Source organism: Diorhabda sublineata, chromosome X, assembly GCF_026230105.1.
Source record: "Diorhabda sublineata isolate icDioSubl1.1 chromosome X, icDioSubl1.1, whole genome shotgun sequence".
Taxonomy (NCBI): Eukaryota; Metazoa; Arthropoda; class Insecta; order Coleoptera; family Chrysomelidae; genus Diorhabda; species Diorhabda sublineata.
This window is the reverse complement of record NC_079485.1, coordinates 26,387,040-26,402,220: the sequence shown is the minus strand read 5'-3', so window position 1 is coordinate 26,402,220 and position 15,181 is coordinate 26,387,040. Positions and strand designations below refer to the sequence as shown.

Genomic DNA, 15,181 nt, shown 5'->3' with positions numbered 1-15,181 from the left:
TAGTTGAAAATTAAATATATATTTTTTCGGTTTTCTTTCTAATTTATCTTTGAGGCAATTGAATAAACTGTTATATGGAGAAAGATGGCAATATCGCTTTTAACAACGAGCGTTACTTTCAAGATGTTCCAGTGTATAGAGTTGATTTTATCTTTAAATATACACTTAGTAACAATAATAAAAATAAGTAAATAATATACTCAAATGTAAAATATGATGAATTCCGAGTTAAAGCTGAAATTTCTGCAACATTCAATTTTTCAAAAGATAACAAAAATCTCGAGTTGGATGCCACATTTCAAATGCATTTGAGATTTTCAATCATAGTTTGGTTAAAGAGAGAGTGAAATAGCATTGTGTGTTTTGACATCGTGGTGCACGAGGTGAACATAACCTCAAAGTAAAAGCTTGAATATTGAGCATACTTAACAAATTTTTAAAAATTATGGCAGGATTGAATAAAAACAAATTTCCAGATTTAAAAAAAATGATAAAGGAGGAACCTGGTACACATGTACGATTACAATCATTGAAACTACCTCGTGAGTTAAATCTTGGAGCTTCTAAACAAACCAAAAAAGTATTTGTGCCCAATTTGAATGTGAAAAGAAATAAGGAAAAAGCAAAAGAGTAAGTTCTCTACATTATGATAGTTTTAGAAAACCAACTATGAGTTTTTAGATTCAATAAGAAAGATGAAAGAGGCAAAGAGCGCGTTAAAGAAAAGAAAGAAAAGCATCGTGATAATTCCCCCAAATATGTTCAATCATCTGGAGTGTTTTCTGAAGGAGTGGGAAGTGATCTTCGCACAAATAGGTGGACAGGAAGCCGGAGCGATAAAGAAAATGACAATGCTCCAATTATATCCATGCCCACTATAAAAAAGAACTCGTTCCAGGTTTAATGTTTATATTAATCATATTTGAATATAATGATTCATAGTTTGTATTTTTAGGTTGACAAGAAAACAGAAGATAGTGTTTTTAATAAAATTACCGGCTGTGATGAAGAAAGTGATGATGAAAAACTGCCTTTTAAACCTATTTTTTGGCAAAATCAACTGAAAAAATCATGTGAGACATACAAAAAACATACAAATTTATTAACTGAAGTAATTAATAATTTTTTAGCCTTAATCAAGAATGAAAACTCAATTAAAGTTGAACAAAACAACTTATCTGAAAAAACACTAACACCTATTTTTAAAAAAAGTAAGTATTTCAAGTGCTGCTTCTTCAATAGCACTCTCTTTATTGTTTCTTTACAGTCAAACTGGAACCTGAACAATTATTATCAAATGAGTTTATCAAGGAAGAACATCTGAACACTGAGCATCCTTCAATGTCTTTATGGGCTGTAAGTACATTTATAAAATCTTGCAAAAAGTTCATATTGTAATTGCTATATTAATGCATTAGGTTTTAATAGTAATATATGAGAATTATCATTAAATAATGAAATAAGATGGACACAAATCAAAATAATTCTACTAAAGGGGGTTCAATGAAATCTCACCAATCTTATTTAAACCTAGGGGGGATAATTGGGAATCAACAAAATAAATATTCCAGATATTAACGAAAAATTATTTTAAAACTTCATTTTGCCATCTAAAATAAATCTCATGGCTGTTAAAATGATTCAGTTGAGAGTAATATATAGAAAGTGGTAAAACCATTGATACAATCCCTAAAAGTTTCCTTTTTTATTTTGATCCCTAAATGTCCCTTTTTTGCAAATTGGTCTATAAGTACCTTTTTTTTTAAATTTTGCTTCAAAGATTGTATGATTATTTTTATATATATACTCACCATATTGCTCCATACTTTTATTTTGAAGATTATGCTCAGAAACACTTTTTTTAATTGTTTATGATGACTGCCAGATGAAATTAAACATAAGTTGTATGATTGGAAATGAAAATTATCACATTTAACTACGTTTTTTCTGAAAAAACTCTCAGTGGTTACAATTGTCATTTACTCATTGTGTTATTACAAACATATGTGTGGATATCCTTGATAGGGGTTGTATATATCAGTATTAGACAGTTTCAATCTGAAACAGAAATAAAGATCACCCTCATTGAAACCTGGGACTTGCTACTGCCCTCCCCAGTAATTTATTTCGGTGGGACACTTTCCTTCTATTTTTTGACACATTCAATTTTTTTCTGTTCACATATGAGGGAGTGAGTTAATCCTTTTACATAAATATTTGTGTACAGACTTTTTTAATAGGTTTGTTTCATTTTTCCTTATTTGTTCCATTTCCAATTTTAACACAATCACGGTAGCTTTATTTTGATGGAACAATACTGTTTACCCATTATAATTAAGTATCCGAATATTAAAAATTTTTCTTAAAATATCTTTAGCGTCCATCTCAGGTAAGGGGTGGAGAGGATCCAGGCAAATCTCACCTAAGCGCTGAGGGAGTCTAAACTGATTAAAAAGTGGCTTATATAATTAATGGATTCCCCCTTTTAATTTCTCACTTTTTTATGAAAACATTGTGTTCCAGATGCCTCCATCATTCGCTGGGAAAGGATTGAGTGATGATCCAAATTGTAAAAAAATATTCGATTTTTGTCTTAGAGATATGCAAGAAGGACAGATAGGTAAAATTTTGGTCAGAAAATCTGGGAAGGTCGAAGTACACATAGGCAAAATGGCATATGAACTAGAACCAGAAGAATATATACCTTATAAAGAGGTAGGATTTCCCTTTTGTGTAATATCATAAATTTAAACTTTTTCCAACAATTAATCATCACATTCTAGTTATAAAGTTTGGATTTAGAAAACAATGTTCGCTAATGTTTATGTGCTTCTTAGCATTATTATTATTATTGTGGTTCCTTACCTTGGATAATCTTTTGGCTTGAAATAATCACAAATTATATAATTTTTAACTGCGTTATTCCATAAAAGCAACTAAAAACAGGGTTCTAAAACATATGTTGGGAAATATGATAGGAAAAAAACAGTCTGTAACTTTTAATGATTTCATTTGATGTTTCAAATTCAATATTCACATTACCGACTACAAATATTAAAATTTTAGTCATGTAGAGAGTTCATTATTAATATTGGAACGTTAGTTTCTATTTGAGATAAATAGCAAGCAGGTGGAGGTAACATCATTGAAAAATGGATTACATTGGTATCAGTAGTTCCATACAGAATAAATTACAAAATCAGGCAAAATTTGACTTATATAAAATGATAAAAATAATGTTGAATGAAAAACTTGTGAATATCTAATAAATTCTATAATTCATATCTTAAATTTCATGTCTGCATTGCCTATACTTTCAATATATTATGTTCGTAATAAATAAATTGATCTAATTCCATTACAAATTTAAATTTTGACTATTCTTCTTCTTCTTTGACTTCAAACATTTAGCCATTGATTTTTATAAATGTTACTTAAAAACATAATTTTTTATTCATTTCTTACTTATATTTGAAACTATTTATAAAACATTTTAACATTAACACATTAACTACTTAAAAAAGTATCTTTTCTAATATAACGGGTTATCGATTTTATTCATCAATGTTATATCTTTCAAGAGCAATACAATCATTCCAAGGCTTCTGTAACTTCTCATTGCCGTTCTTGATGAAGGATTTGTTCTTTGCTTTAAGATAGGCTTCATATTCAGCAATTGCTTATTCATTTAGGCTGAATTTCTTACCGGCGAGCATTTTTTTGAGATCAGCAAATAGCCAGTAGTCACTGGGAAATAGATCTGAACTATATGGTGGATGAGGAAACATCGTTGCCATCAACTTGTGAATCGGAACCTAGTCTTGGTGAAACGGTTGTTTTTTCTTCGACATATGAGGGCGTTTTTCCTTGATTTTTACATTCAAACGATTCAACAACTCTATGTAGTATTCCCTATTGATTGTCTCTTCCTTTTGTAGATAGTCGATGAACAAAATTCCATGCGCATCCCAAAATACTGAAGCCATAACCTTTCCAGCTGATTGTTGTGCCTTTGGACGTGGTTCCCCTAGTGCAGTCCACTGCTCTTGAACATCAACACGTTGCCTTTGATCGACTGTGAGTTTACGCCTTCTGATATCTTTACGACCTCAGCTATCAAACGCAATTTCAATTTACGATTATATATAACCAATTTGTGCACTTTTTTGGTATTTTCTGGAGTAACCACCTCAATTGGACGACCAGAACGTTCACCATCATCAATGCCTGTACGACCACATTTAAATTCAGTAAACTAATAACCATTAATGGTTCTTTTCGATAGAGGTATAGTCCGGATAACACTTTTGAAGCGATTGCTGAACTAGTCCAGTATTTTTTATCATCAAGAAGTAATGATAAATTAACATACAAAATTATTTTGAAAATAACAAAAGTAGCTTCACTTCATGGGCTGTCACTTTTTTCTGACTAATCAAAATTTCATACATAGTCTTTTGAAAGTTGGTACTTCATAAACGTCATATGGATTTGACAATGGAAGCGCCATCTGCGTGTGAGTCACATGACTTATTGAGTGATGTAATATAGGTCTCCTAATGACTCTGGAAAGGAAATCTGTCTGTTGACTTGTTTTAATATAGTATTTGTTCAAGCATAAAGCTAAATATATGACTGTTTCTCGTTATCTACCTTTAGAGCCATAGTATCAGCAAAATACACAATATGCTTTGATACAAAATAATATGCAGTATATGTAACGTGACCAATTATTCTTTGACTCAAAACGGGGCGTAGGTTTATTTAGGTCAAATATTATGTAGTCAATGAAAAAAAAACACTTTTTCAAGAAAAATATTTTCTAGATAGTTATTTATTCAGAAAAAGTTATTTCAAAAAATATAGGTACTTAAAACGTTGAGTTATATTTATCAGAAGAACAAATTAAACTCTTGGCACGTTGTTTTTATATTCACCTTAATATTAATAATATAGCTCTCGTATTTGGCTCCATTTAAAAACAAAAACGTGGATCTGTATCATGGTTCTGTGGTTATCGAAACGCGCGTCAGACAGTGTAATTGTGAGTGTTGGTGAAGAGTAAATAGTGTGTTCAGTATGAATATCATCAACGGCTCCAGAAATTCCAATTTAGATATCATCAACTGTTGAAAACTGTCTTATATGTATACTTGAATTTGACTTGTCTTAATTGTCAGTAAAGGAATTTCAATATTCTGTAATTATCTTTTTGGTCAGTCATTTATGATGAAAAACTTATGTTTGGGTCATTACTTGTTTCGAATATTTGCTAGATTTGCTCCAGGATAAATTAAAATTAAAAATAATAATATTCGTCTTTACAACTGAAATTTGTAACTGGGTTTTTTCAGATATCCACAATTTGTTCATAATAGAAAATACTCTACTGGAGCATTTGTGGCAACTGAACATAAAATTTATTCAATTAAAATAGAAAGTTTTCATGCTGAAGATTGTTGGCGTGAAAATGCTTAAATACTTCCACCCAACGGTTTCCGTGGAAACATTTAAATTATTTCCATTCTGTTACTTTTTGCTATGTAATAAGTAAACGATGAATTTCTTCAAAAACTTAAGTATCTTTATTACAGTATATATTGCTTCTCAATTCATACATCCAGAGATTTTTGAATGTAATCTCTTGTGGGGATCTTTTTTAAATCTGCCCAATAAAATAACTCCATTTCTTTGGTAAGAAAGCAAGTCCACTGCTCTAGATATTCACGGCTTGTTTTATAAAATTCTGTAGCCGTCACAAACTCTTCATTGATATCAGTACCATTATCTTTCAATTTTAACATTAATTGACGGACCATAAATGGAAGAAACTAATTGGTTTGTTTCTGAGTTAACTTAAATTAATTTATTGATTTCATTTGCAGCTTCAATTGCCATTACAGTCTCACCTTCAAGTTTCTAGACAGTTTGATGAAAACAATTCGGATGTGGGATTTTTAAAGAAGTTTTTTAGTAGAAGGAAACATTTTTCAATACTCAAAAAGTAGCTTTTTAACACTGATATATTTTTAAAACCCTCTCCAAGGCAGGCATAATAGCAAGCCATCTGGTTTTACTATAACCGAGCATTTATTGATATTCCGTGTGAGTTTCGGCACAAAACTCCTTTGGAACTTTCATTTGAATCATGTAAATTTAAAAAAAATTTATATATCTTCCCAATAGCACTTTTGTAATCTACAGGTAGCAAATCTGCAGCAGATTTTATTGCATTTTGAATTACATGGGCTCCACATTCAAAACCTATTAATTCTTTTTCCATAGATGATTGTAATTTCGTTAATTCTGTTATGTTTTTCTTATTTATTTACACTCTTTTTATTCGCGGAGTGAATTTATAAACACTGTCTTTTACTCACTTAATTTATTTTTTTTTTTTTTTTATTTAAAATTAACGTGCTCCGCTACTATGGCCACTTGCACGGGAGCGGTTATAATACATTAAATATGAAATGGTTCATTGATACAAGTATACAATATGAATACACAGTAACACAATTGTTCTATAGTTGGTGGTACAGCTGAACATCTTTGAGAAACTGAAGTAGAGAGGTAATTTGTTCCGAGTTGTTAAGGACTTCATTGTAGTTCTGGCTAAGCCGAAACTGTTGTCTTTCGACGGTATATTTGCGACACTCGGTCAAAATATGCTTCATGGTTAGGTACGAGTTGCAGCTGGAGCAAAATGGTCTGGCAGTAGTAGTCATAAGATATCCATGAGTAAGTCTTGAATGGCCAATTCTTACTCTTCTAATCGCAGTTAAGTCTTGCCTTGAGAGACCAGCGAAGATAATAGGTTGGTTACCAATTGAACGCTGTATTTGACGTAGGGATGTGTTAATAGTGTCCCAATGCTGCTGCCATGTAACTCTGGATTTTCTTTTGAACTGTGATTTTAAATCCTTTCCAATAATTACATTGTCGGTGACGGTATATGTAGCTGCAATTTTTGCCTGTTTGTCTGCTAGTTCGTTGCCTTCGATGCCAATGTGGGAAGGTATCCAAATTAAAGTAACTGCTATTCCTTGGGATGAGATAAGCTGGTAGGAGTCATGTATTGATTGGACAATAGGATGTTCGGTAAATATATTTTGGATGGATAATATAGAGGCAAGTGAGTCTGTACATATGGCGACGAGCTTATAAGGTGGACAGATTGAATTGATGGCCTTTAGAATGCTGAATAGTTCACCTGTGTGAACGTTACAGGTTGATGGGATAAGGGAAGATTTTATTGCAATTTGTGACGTTGTAACAGAGCAGCCTACTCCTGTTTCATTTTTGGATGCATCTGTGTATAACACTAAATCAAAGTGGTTATTCATTATTATGTCATTAAAATCATTTATAATTAATTGTTTGGGTGTTGCATGCTTATTGTATCTCATAAGGGATGTGTTGAATTTAGGAATGTTGATAGTCCATGGGGGAGTAGAGGGGATAGGAAGGGGGCTAGTTTGTTTGAGGTTGACGCCGTCAAGCAGCTGGGATAAAATTAAAGGGATAGGTTTTAATAATGGCAAGGCTGAGGAGTTGTGTAACGTGTTAGAATTTGATGTGAAAAGCGAGTAGACAGGATTGAGGGGGTTAGCCGATACGGAGGCTGCGTAAGAAAGCAGAATTTGCTGCCGTCTGATCCAAAGAGGGGGCTCATTAGCTTCGCAGTAAATGCTTTCTGCAGGACTAGATCGAAAAGCACCTAAACAGAGGCGTAAAGCTGTATTATGCACCGAGTTCAGGAGATCGAGATCAGATTTTGTGGCCGAGATATATATGTGACAGCCATAATCTAATTTCGAGCGAATGATGGCCCTATAAATTTTGATAAGGGAGTTTTCGTCTGCTCCCCAGTGGTAATGCGAAAGGATTTTAATAAGGTTTAATCTTTTGCCGCATTCGCCTTTGATTTCTCGAATATGTTGTTTCCAGGTGAGCCGAGAGTCGAATGTTAGACCAAGTATTTTACAGTGATCAACAACAGGAAGGCGGTCATTGTTAATGAGGATAGTAGGAGATAATGTAGATGGTCGTCTACTAAATTTAATAATTCTGGATTTTGTTTGTGAAAAAGTTAATCCTAAGCGAGTTATATTTTTACTTAGGGTGTTTACTGCTGACTGAATTAGATTAGTTGTAGTAGGAGTAGACGTGCCAGGACAGTAAATAAACAAGTCGTCTGCATATAAAGCATACTTGATGGGAGGCAGGAGATCAGAGCAAATATCGTTTATTGCTAGATTGAATAAAGTGGGGCTTATAACCGATCCTTGGGGAACACCATCAGTCTGGGCACAGGTTGACGAGAAAATTCCATTAGCAAAGACTTTGAATGTTCTTGAAGTTAAGAAATTCCGAATAAAATGAAATATATGTCCGGAGATATTTAGTGAAGTTAGTTTATTTAGAATTGACTGTCTACTGACAGAATCAAAAGCACCGTCGATATCAAATATAGCTGCAATGACCTCTTGTTTTTTATTAAGGGCAACAGAAATATGGGATTGGAGAAGAACCAGATTGTCTTGGGTCGATCTATGTTTTCGGAATCCCGACTGTTCTTTTGAGAATAAATTATGTTTATCGAGGAACCATAGAAGCCGCTTATTAACCATCTTTTCTAATAATTTGCACATGGTACAAGTAAGTGATATGGGCCGGAAAGAGTTCGGGGAGGTAACATTTTGCTCAGGCTTTTTAATAGGAATTATCGTAGAAGTACGCCATTGGCTAGGGAATTGATTGGTGATCCATATAAAATTGTAAATTTCTAGAAGCTTGCGTAAACCTGTATTGGAGAGTTTTTTAAGAAATATGTACGGGATGTCATCGGGACCGGAGGCAGTATTTTTGCAGCTACTGAGGGCTGAGGTAAGCTCTAAGAAGGAGAATGCGCAGTTAAGAGAGGTGATATCTTGCGTTATAGTCGTAGAGCATGGGTAGGTAGTTTTGTCTATAGAGGGTGATGTGATGTTAACTTTACATTTAAATTTTGATTCAAAGGTTTTGGCCAGAATGTTGCTGATTTCTTCATTTTCACTCACTATTTTATTGTTATATAAGAGAGTCGGAATTTTTAAATTGGAATTGTTACCTTGAATTTGTCTTATTTTATTCCAAAGTTGGGTGGGACTTGTATTAACATTTATGGAAGACACATAGTTTCTCCAGGAACATTTTTTACTTTGCTTTATAATATATCTAGCCTTGGCTCTGGTTCTCTTCAGATTGATAAGGTTCTCTTGTGTTTTATGACTACGATAAAAATTAAGTGCTATTTTTTGTTGTTTTATAGCACTTTCACATCTGGAGTTCCACCAAGGGACAGTTTTTTGTTTAGGACAGATATTATTTTTACCAATGTGCTGATGAGCAGCTGAAAGTATAGCATCTGTAATCCTCAGTATGTTATTGTTTATATCATCTGTGAGAGATAATTCCGATAGGTTGGACTTCGTTTGAGACGTATAACTAGTCCAGTCGGCAGAGTTTAAGCGCCAATACCTTCTGGATAAAGTATCACTTTGGTTAGGGATACTGGAGGATATGATAATAGGATAATGATTGCTATCATATAGATCATTAGCGGTATGCCAATTTAGTGAAGGGGCAAGTTTGGGGTCACTAAAGCTAAGATCAATACATGAGAAGGTGCCAGATGAGAAATTCAAGTGTGTATTTGATCCAGTATTTAGCAAGCATGAGCCAGTACAATTGATCACGTTTTCGATGGTTTTTCCCTTTCCCATGGTAATATTGGATCCCCACATTGTATTATGGGCGTTAAAGTCACCTACAAGAATGTATGGTTGAGGGAGTTGAGAGATTAGGTTGAAAAGTTCTATTTCTTTTAAAGGGTAATTAGGAGGAATATATAAGTTGCAAATAGTAAGATTATTTGGGCACCAGGTGGAAACTGCAATAGCCTCAAGATCTGTAGCGATTTGGAGAGGGGAGGAAAATAGTTCACTAGAAATGAAAATAGAGGTGCCACCGCTAGCTCTCGCGCAGTTGGTGCGAATATAATGATATCCTTCATAGTTTTTTAATTTAGGGAGTTTATCTATTTTAGAGTTGGTTTCTTGTAAACACAAGATTTCAGGGCGCATATCTGATATTAATTGTTGGATTCTTTCCAGGCGAGGAAAAAACCCATCACAATTCCATTGAATAATTTTGAATGGGGACTTAGGGAGTTAATAGTTTAGGGTGTTCATCATCTGTTTGATTATCCGAAGAAACGCTTTTGTTATCAGATAGATCCTCAGGATTAAGTTGTCTCTTAAGTTTTTTCTGGAGTCGAGTGAGACGGTTTTTCAGAGATCGCTCTTTTGTTTCGGCATAAAGAAGTGATAAATCATTTAACAGTCCTTGGATATTAGGAGTAAATTCTAAAGCATCGTTGAGAGGATCAGAACTACCGTACGAGTTTTCTAAAAATGCCGTTAACTGGATTTCAGAGAGCGTGAGATTGGACGGATTGTTCTTATAAACGTTCTGAATAGAGATTTGAGAATTGAGAGTGAGTTTAGGATTTTTGGTGACTAGCGTTTTAGGTTTTTTCTTACAAGGCTTAGTTGTGTTGTGTGATGTTTTATATGATGGGGGGGGGCATTTGGTTGTCTGTTGGTAATGGAGATTCTGTGGGGGATAGCTGGCTGGGGGTGTCAACATTACTGTCAGAGGATATAGCTCTTTTTTGGCCATGAGATGAGTGAGGAAGTGTAGGGTTAGATGGTGATTCAGCATTAGTTTGATCAGATATTGATAAATTATTCGACAGAGGTTCAGAAGATAACAGGGGGGAAGAAGAGGTACCGCTGAGTGAAGTAGAAGCTGGTAATTGTGGTAGTGAAGGAGAGTGGCAGGATATGTCATTTTGAGGTTCAGATGGTGTGGGATTGGTGCAAGAGTCAGCAGTATGTCCACTCTGTTTACAGAGAAAACACACCAATTTATCAGTAGAGACAAATATACGATACGGGGTACCATCGTGAGTAATCAGAATCGAGGTTTCTATGCTAAAGTTATCATTTTCAGGGATGACGTAAGTAATTCTACGGAAACTCATGATATGAGCATATTCATCTCCTTGCGCGCCACATTTCACAAATGAAACAGGAGAAGCTATTTGCAGTCCGATGTCCTTGAGAGCATTTTCGATAACAGAGTGTGGGATAGTAGGGGATACATTCGATATTAAAATGCGTTTAGCTGGTGAAATTAGTCTTCGAATAGGAATTATTGTAGAGTTGATGCAAATGTTCTGGTGACTTTTGAGAAGATCATCTAAAATTGCTATTGAGGAGAGATATATGCAAATACGGTTGTTAGAAATTCTTGATGCGAATGTAATGTTTTTTGGGGAAACGATATCTCCTATAGATTTTATGTATTCGAATAAAACGGTGTTGGGGATAGAATGCATAATAATTGCTTGCTCGCGTTTAGGAAAAGTAAGGGGAGGAGGCTTTGTTAACGTTGCATCAACATATGATTTTGGACCATGAGATGAGTTTAGATAAGATAAAGATGATTGGGTTATTTTTTTCAATGTAGTCATTTTTGCTAGTAGCTCTGGATACCAAAGCTACAAGTTTCAGGTTCAGAAAGGAATAGGCGTCCGAGAAGGACCCTGTGGAATAAATAGTAGGAAAATAACAGTTACCTTTTGCACTCCTACGACACTGGTGGATTTCTTGTTTTATTTGCAGTCAATAGTTTCACAAAATATAATAAATAAACGGTCGCAAATTGAATTTTAATGATCACATGTTGATATTTGGTTTTTAATAGATTTCAGTAGAATAAAAACGTTAATATGAAATTAGCACGAAGATAACAATATTTATCCAGATAGAACAATATGCGTGTGCACTCGTCGGCTACCCGAATGAGAATGCTTAATTTATTTAAACACTAACACTATACATAATTAACTTTTCACTATTACTTAACTAACTTATGTAATGAATTAACATTATTCGGTTACTTTTCTATTTCATTCTTCTCAGTATTATTATTTATTATAAACTAAACTAATTCCGCTAAACAAACTCGTTTATATATCTAATAAGAATTTCTCAAAAATTCTAGAAAATAAAGAAATAAAACAATTATTAAACGAATTCCGCGGTATATCAAACGTATATCGCCAAATTTTCGAAATTGATTTTAGCCGGATGGGACCGGCTTCTTGGCCCATATCGCGGACCCGTTCGTAACAACACATTGTTAGTTCCTCGGGTAGCTCCACCTCCGAAATTGACATTTACATTATCCCCACAAAATGCCAAGAAAACGGAACTATTTGCGTCCAACAGTTCGTTTCGGAGACACCGAGACTCGTAAATCATTCAATGGATTATATTGATAGGATTTTCAAAATAAATATTAAAAACTCTATGATTTACTTCCTGTATCTTAGATAGAGAATTAGTTATATTCACACTGTTTATTACCAAGACATAAACACTTAACTAATTGTGTAGCTGAAACTATTTAATTAATTTTTAAAGTAATAACTGGAAAGTCAAATAAATATTTAATAAATTAATTTTTTTCAGGATATTATATCATTGAATCATATGAATAAGGGTAAACCGAAAGCAGCTGTTTTAGGTAATGTGAAAAATCGATACTCCTTGATACCTCATTGGGATAGACTGCTGCCTTAATTCTGCCTTCTATTACTGCCTTTGGATTTTGTGATGCAAGATCTCTGAAATGTATTTGCGTTACTGAAATGTGATATGAATTTATACTGATGTTAAATAAAACCATTCCTGCTTTATCGATGTTTATTTTTACTTAATAATTGAAATTACATGAACCTGTTTGTGCTCACTCAGTCTATTTAAAATATGCTAATATATACTTCAACCACTAGGTATAGGGATAGACATGATTTAGGAACTTGTCCACCTAGCGGGCGATAATGCCAATTATAACTTGTGAATATGATCGTTTCAAAAAATTTTAAGTTGTTTTGCCAAGTTTATAAATTCACATTTAACAAAGTTTAATAGGACATCACTCGATTTGGATAAAAACAGATATTGATCGCATTCAACGAGTTGTACAACTCTGACGGAATCGTTCGGTGACACATACACTACAAACTCAACACTATGGAGGGTAGAGGTAAGGAGGACCATCTCATATGGGGGCTTAACTTGAAAACTGTTCGCTTGTAGACGGTAAATTTGACCAGAATAGCGCGCCTGTCGGACGAGACATCATATGAACTTAGTTATTTTAGATAGAGTGAAGTATGCAGTGTTAGAAAATTTAATATTTCAATTGACTAGAGTCGTTCATTAAATATTAGTATACAAAATGTAAACTATTCACGTACTCCAAAATAGTTTTGTAAATATATACGCTATAGTAGCGCCTCCCTAACGTAAAAGATTTGATGGACACTTTCTGTAGCACAGAGATGGTTCTCTTTACCTCTATCCTCCATATTCAACACGTTCTGGAGAGAACGCCATGTTTCAAACCTCAATTGTAACCTTTCTTACTTTGGGGACACATTAACGATAAATGCCATTAATTATCACGATAATGGACCTTAACCGTAGGTGTAGCCACGACACGTGATAATTTAACAACGGCATTAACATTGCCGTTTTGCTTTAGGCGATAGCTCAAGTAGCGATACATCTAAGAGGTTAATGCGGGAATTAATGCCATGAAGCAGCCATACTACGTATTGTAGATGTGCGTCGTAAGCGCGACGTGATCGCACGTGTTTGTCTTTGAAATACATACTATGGAGTGGAGTAACGGAGAAATAATGGCATTTCTCGAGATTCTGCAAATAGAACCATGTTTGTGAGATACGAAACTACAAAGTTTCAAAAATCGCGAAACGCAGAATAGAGCTTGGCGACGAATAATGGAATTATTACCTTTTAAAACAATTATTGAAGAAATGAAAAAGAATAAGAAAACCTTAATGGGTTATTATAGAACCCATTTGAACCATATATGTAATACTCCTAAATGGACAGTTCTTATAGGAAAAAACGTCTTTACGTTACGGTGCCGACAATATTCATTTTCTCTCGTTCCAGATGCTTTATCTATACTGCGCATGCTTGAGAATGCGCAGAACCTCGGAGGATAGAGAATTGCAATTTTGTTTTCCTTAGTCGGAACAGCTATAGAAACTATCCATATAGAAGTATTACATATATGACATAAATCAAAAACGGCTTGCTACCGCTAAGATGGGTGTGTTCTGTGAGTAGCGCTAAACGCTACGTCCGCTGAATGCGACCATGGTGTAATAGAGACTATTACACCATGAATGCGACTATTACCACAGAACATACCCATATATATACATATAATCTATATGGTCAGTTTCTACAAGTGGAAGCAGTTCCCACTAAGGAAGACATAATGGCAACGATTTGTCTATCCTCCGAGGTTCCAGCTCGGTTCTGCGCATTCTCATGCATGCATACGAAGTATCTGGAACGAAAAAGAAAAAAGTATATTGTCGGCACCTTAATAGTGGGGCATTCCTTCCCGTTTAAACTGTCCATATGGAAGTATTACATATATGCCCGTACCGTTAGGGTATATTCTGTAACCATTACTAACGTTCACCACGCTCCTTGCCAAGAGGTGGGTCGAAGTGAGCGTTGAAAGAATTAGCGCAGGTAGCAACCATGAGAATCTACCAATCTACCTCATTATAACATATGTTAAAACTTTCGCTTTATTCTTTCTGTTTTGGCATTACTTAATATTTATCTCAACGCTCAAAATGCCTCGTAAGCCATTCCACTTGGGTTTGCGATTATTATAATGCTCTCGACTAAGTGGAATGGGAAAGATCGTGGTCGTGAACGTAATTGGTTTAATAAATAGAGGAGTTAGGATGATACTAAAATTTACGATTCTATCTGATAATTTAAGACTCCTAAACATATTGTTGCTTCCCAACTTGAACTGAATATATGCATTTTTTATTATTCTAGTTCGAAATATACATCAAACATTAGTCCTATCAACATTTTGAAATGTCGGCTAAGAATAATTCACATTAAAGTATATAAAAATAGGATATACCTACCATACTCTGAACTAAGTATACCTTTGTTTTGTCAAAAATAAAGTGTTAATTCAAACCCATATTAATTTAGCA

The 15,181-nt window shown here is 34.1% G+C and overlaps 1 protein-coding gene across 1 annotated transcript; it reads left to right on the top strand.

Moving 5' to 3' along the window:
* The first annotated feature begins 114 nt into the window (after positions 1 to 114).
* LOC130451246 (DNA-directed RNA polymerase III subunit RPC4-like) lies at positions 115 to 12,815 on the top strand. Its single transcript, XM_056790141.1, has 7 exons — positions 115 to 630; positions 682 to 898; positions 956 to 1,073; positions 1,131 to 1,211; positions 1,268 to 1,356; positions 2,524 to 2,715; positions 12,585 to 12,815. The coding sequence occupies exons 1-7, from the start codon at positions 446 to 448 to the stop codon at positions 12,693 to 12,695; spliced, it is 993 nt and encodes a 330-aa protein (XP_056646119.1). The 5' UTR covers positions 115 to 445; the 3' UTR covers positions 12,696 to 12,815.
* Positions 12,816 to 15,181: the final 2,366 nt, after the last annotated feature.

Bases quoted from the DNA above. Each gene is read 5' to 3' on its own strand.
- LOC130451246 (XM_056790141.1), top strand. From the start codon at position 446: ATGGCAGGATTGAATAAAAACAAATTTCCAGATTTAAAAAAAATGATA. The intron at 1,074-1,130 runs GTGAGACATACA...ATAATTTTTTAG, and splicing joins AAATCAACTGAAAAAATCAT to CCTTAATCAAGAATGAAAAC. The intron at 2,716-12,584 runs GTAGGATTTCCC...AATTTTTTTCAG, and splicing joins AATATATACCTTATAAAGAG to GATATTATATCATTGAATCA.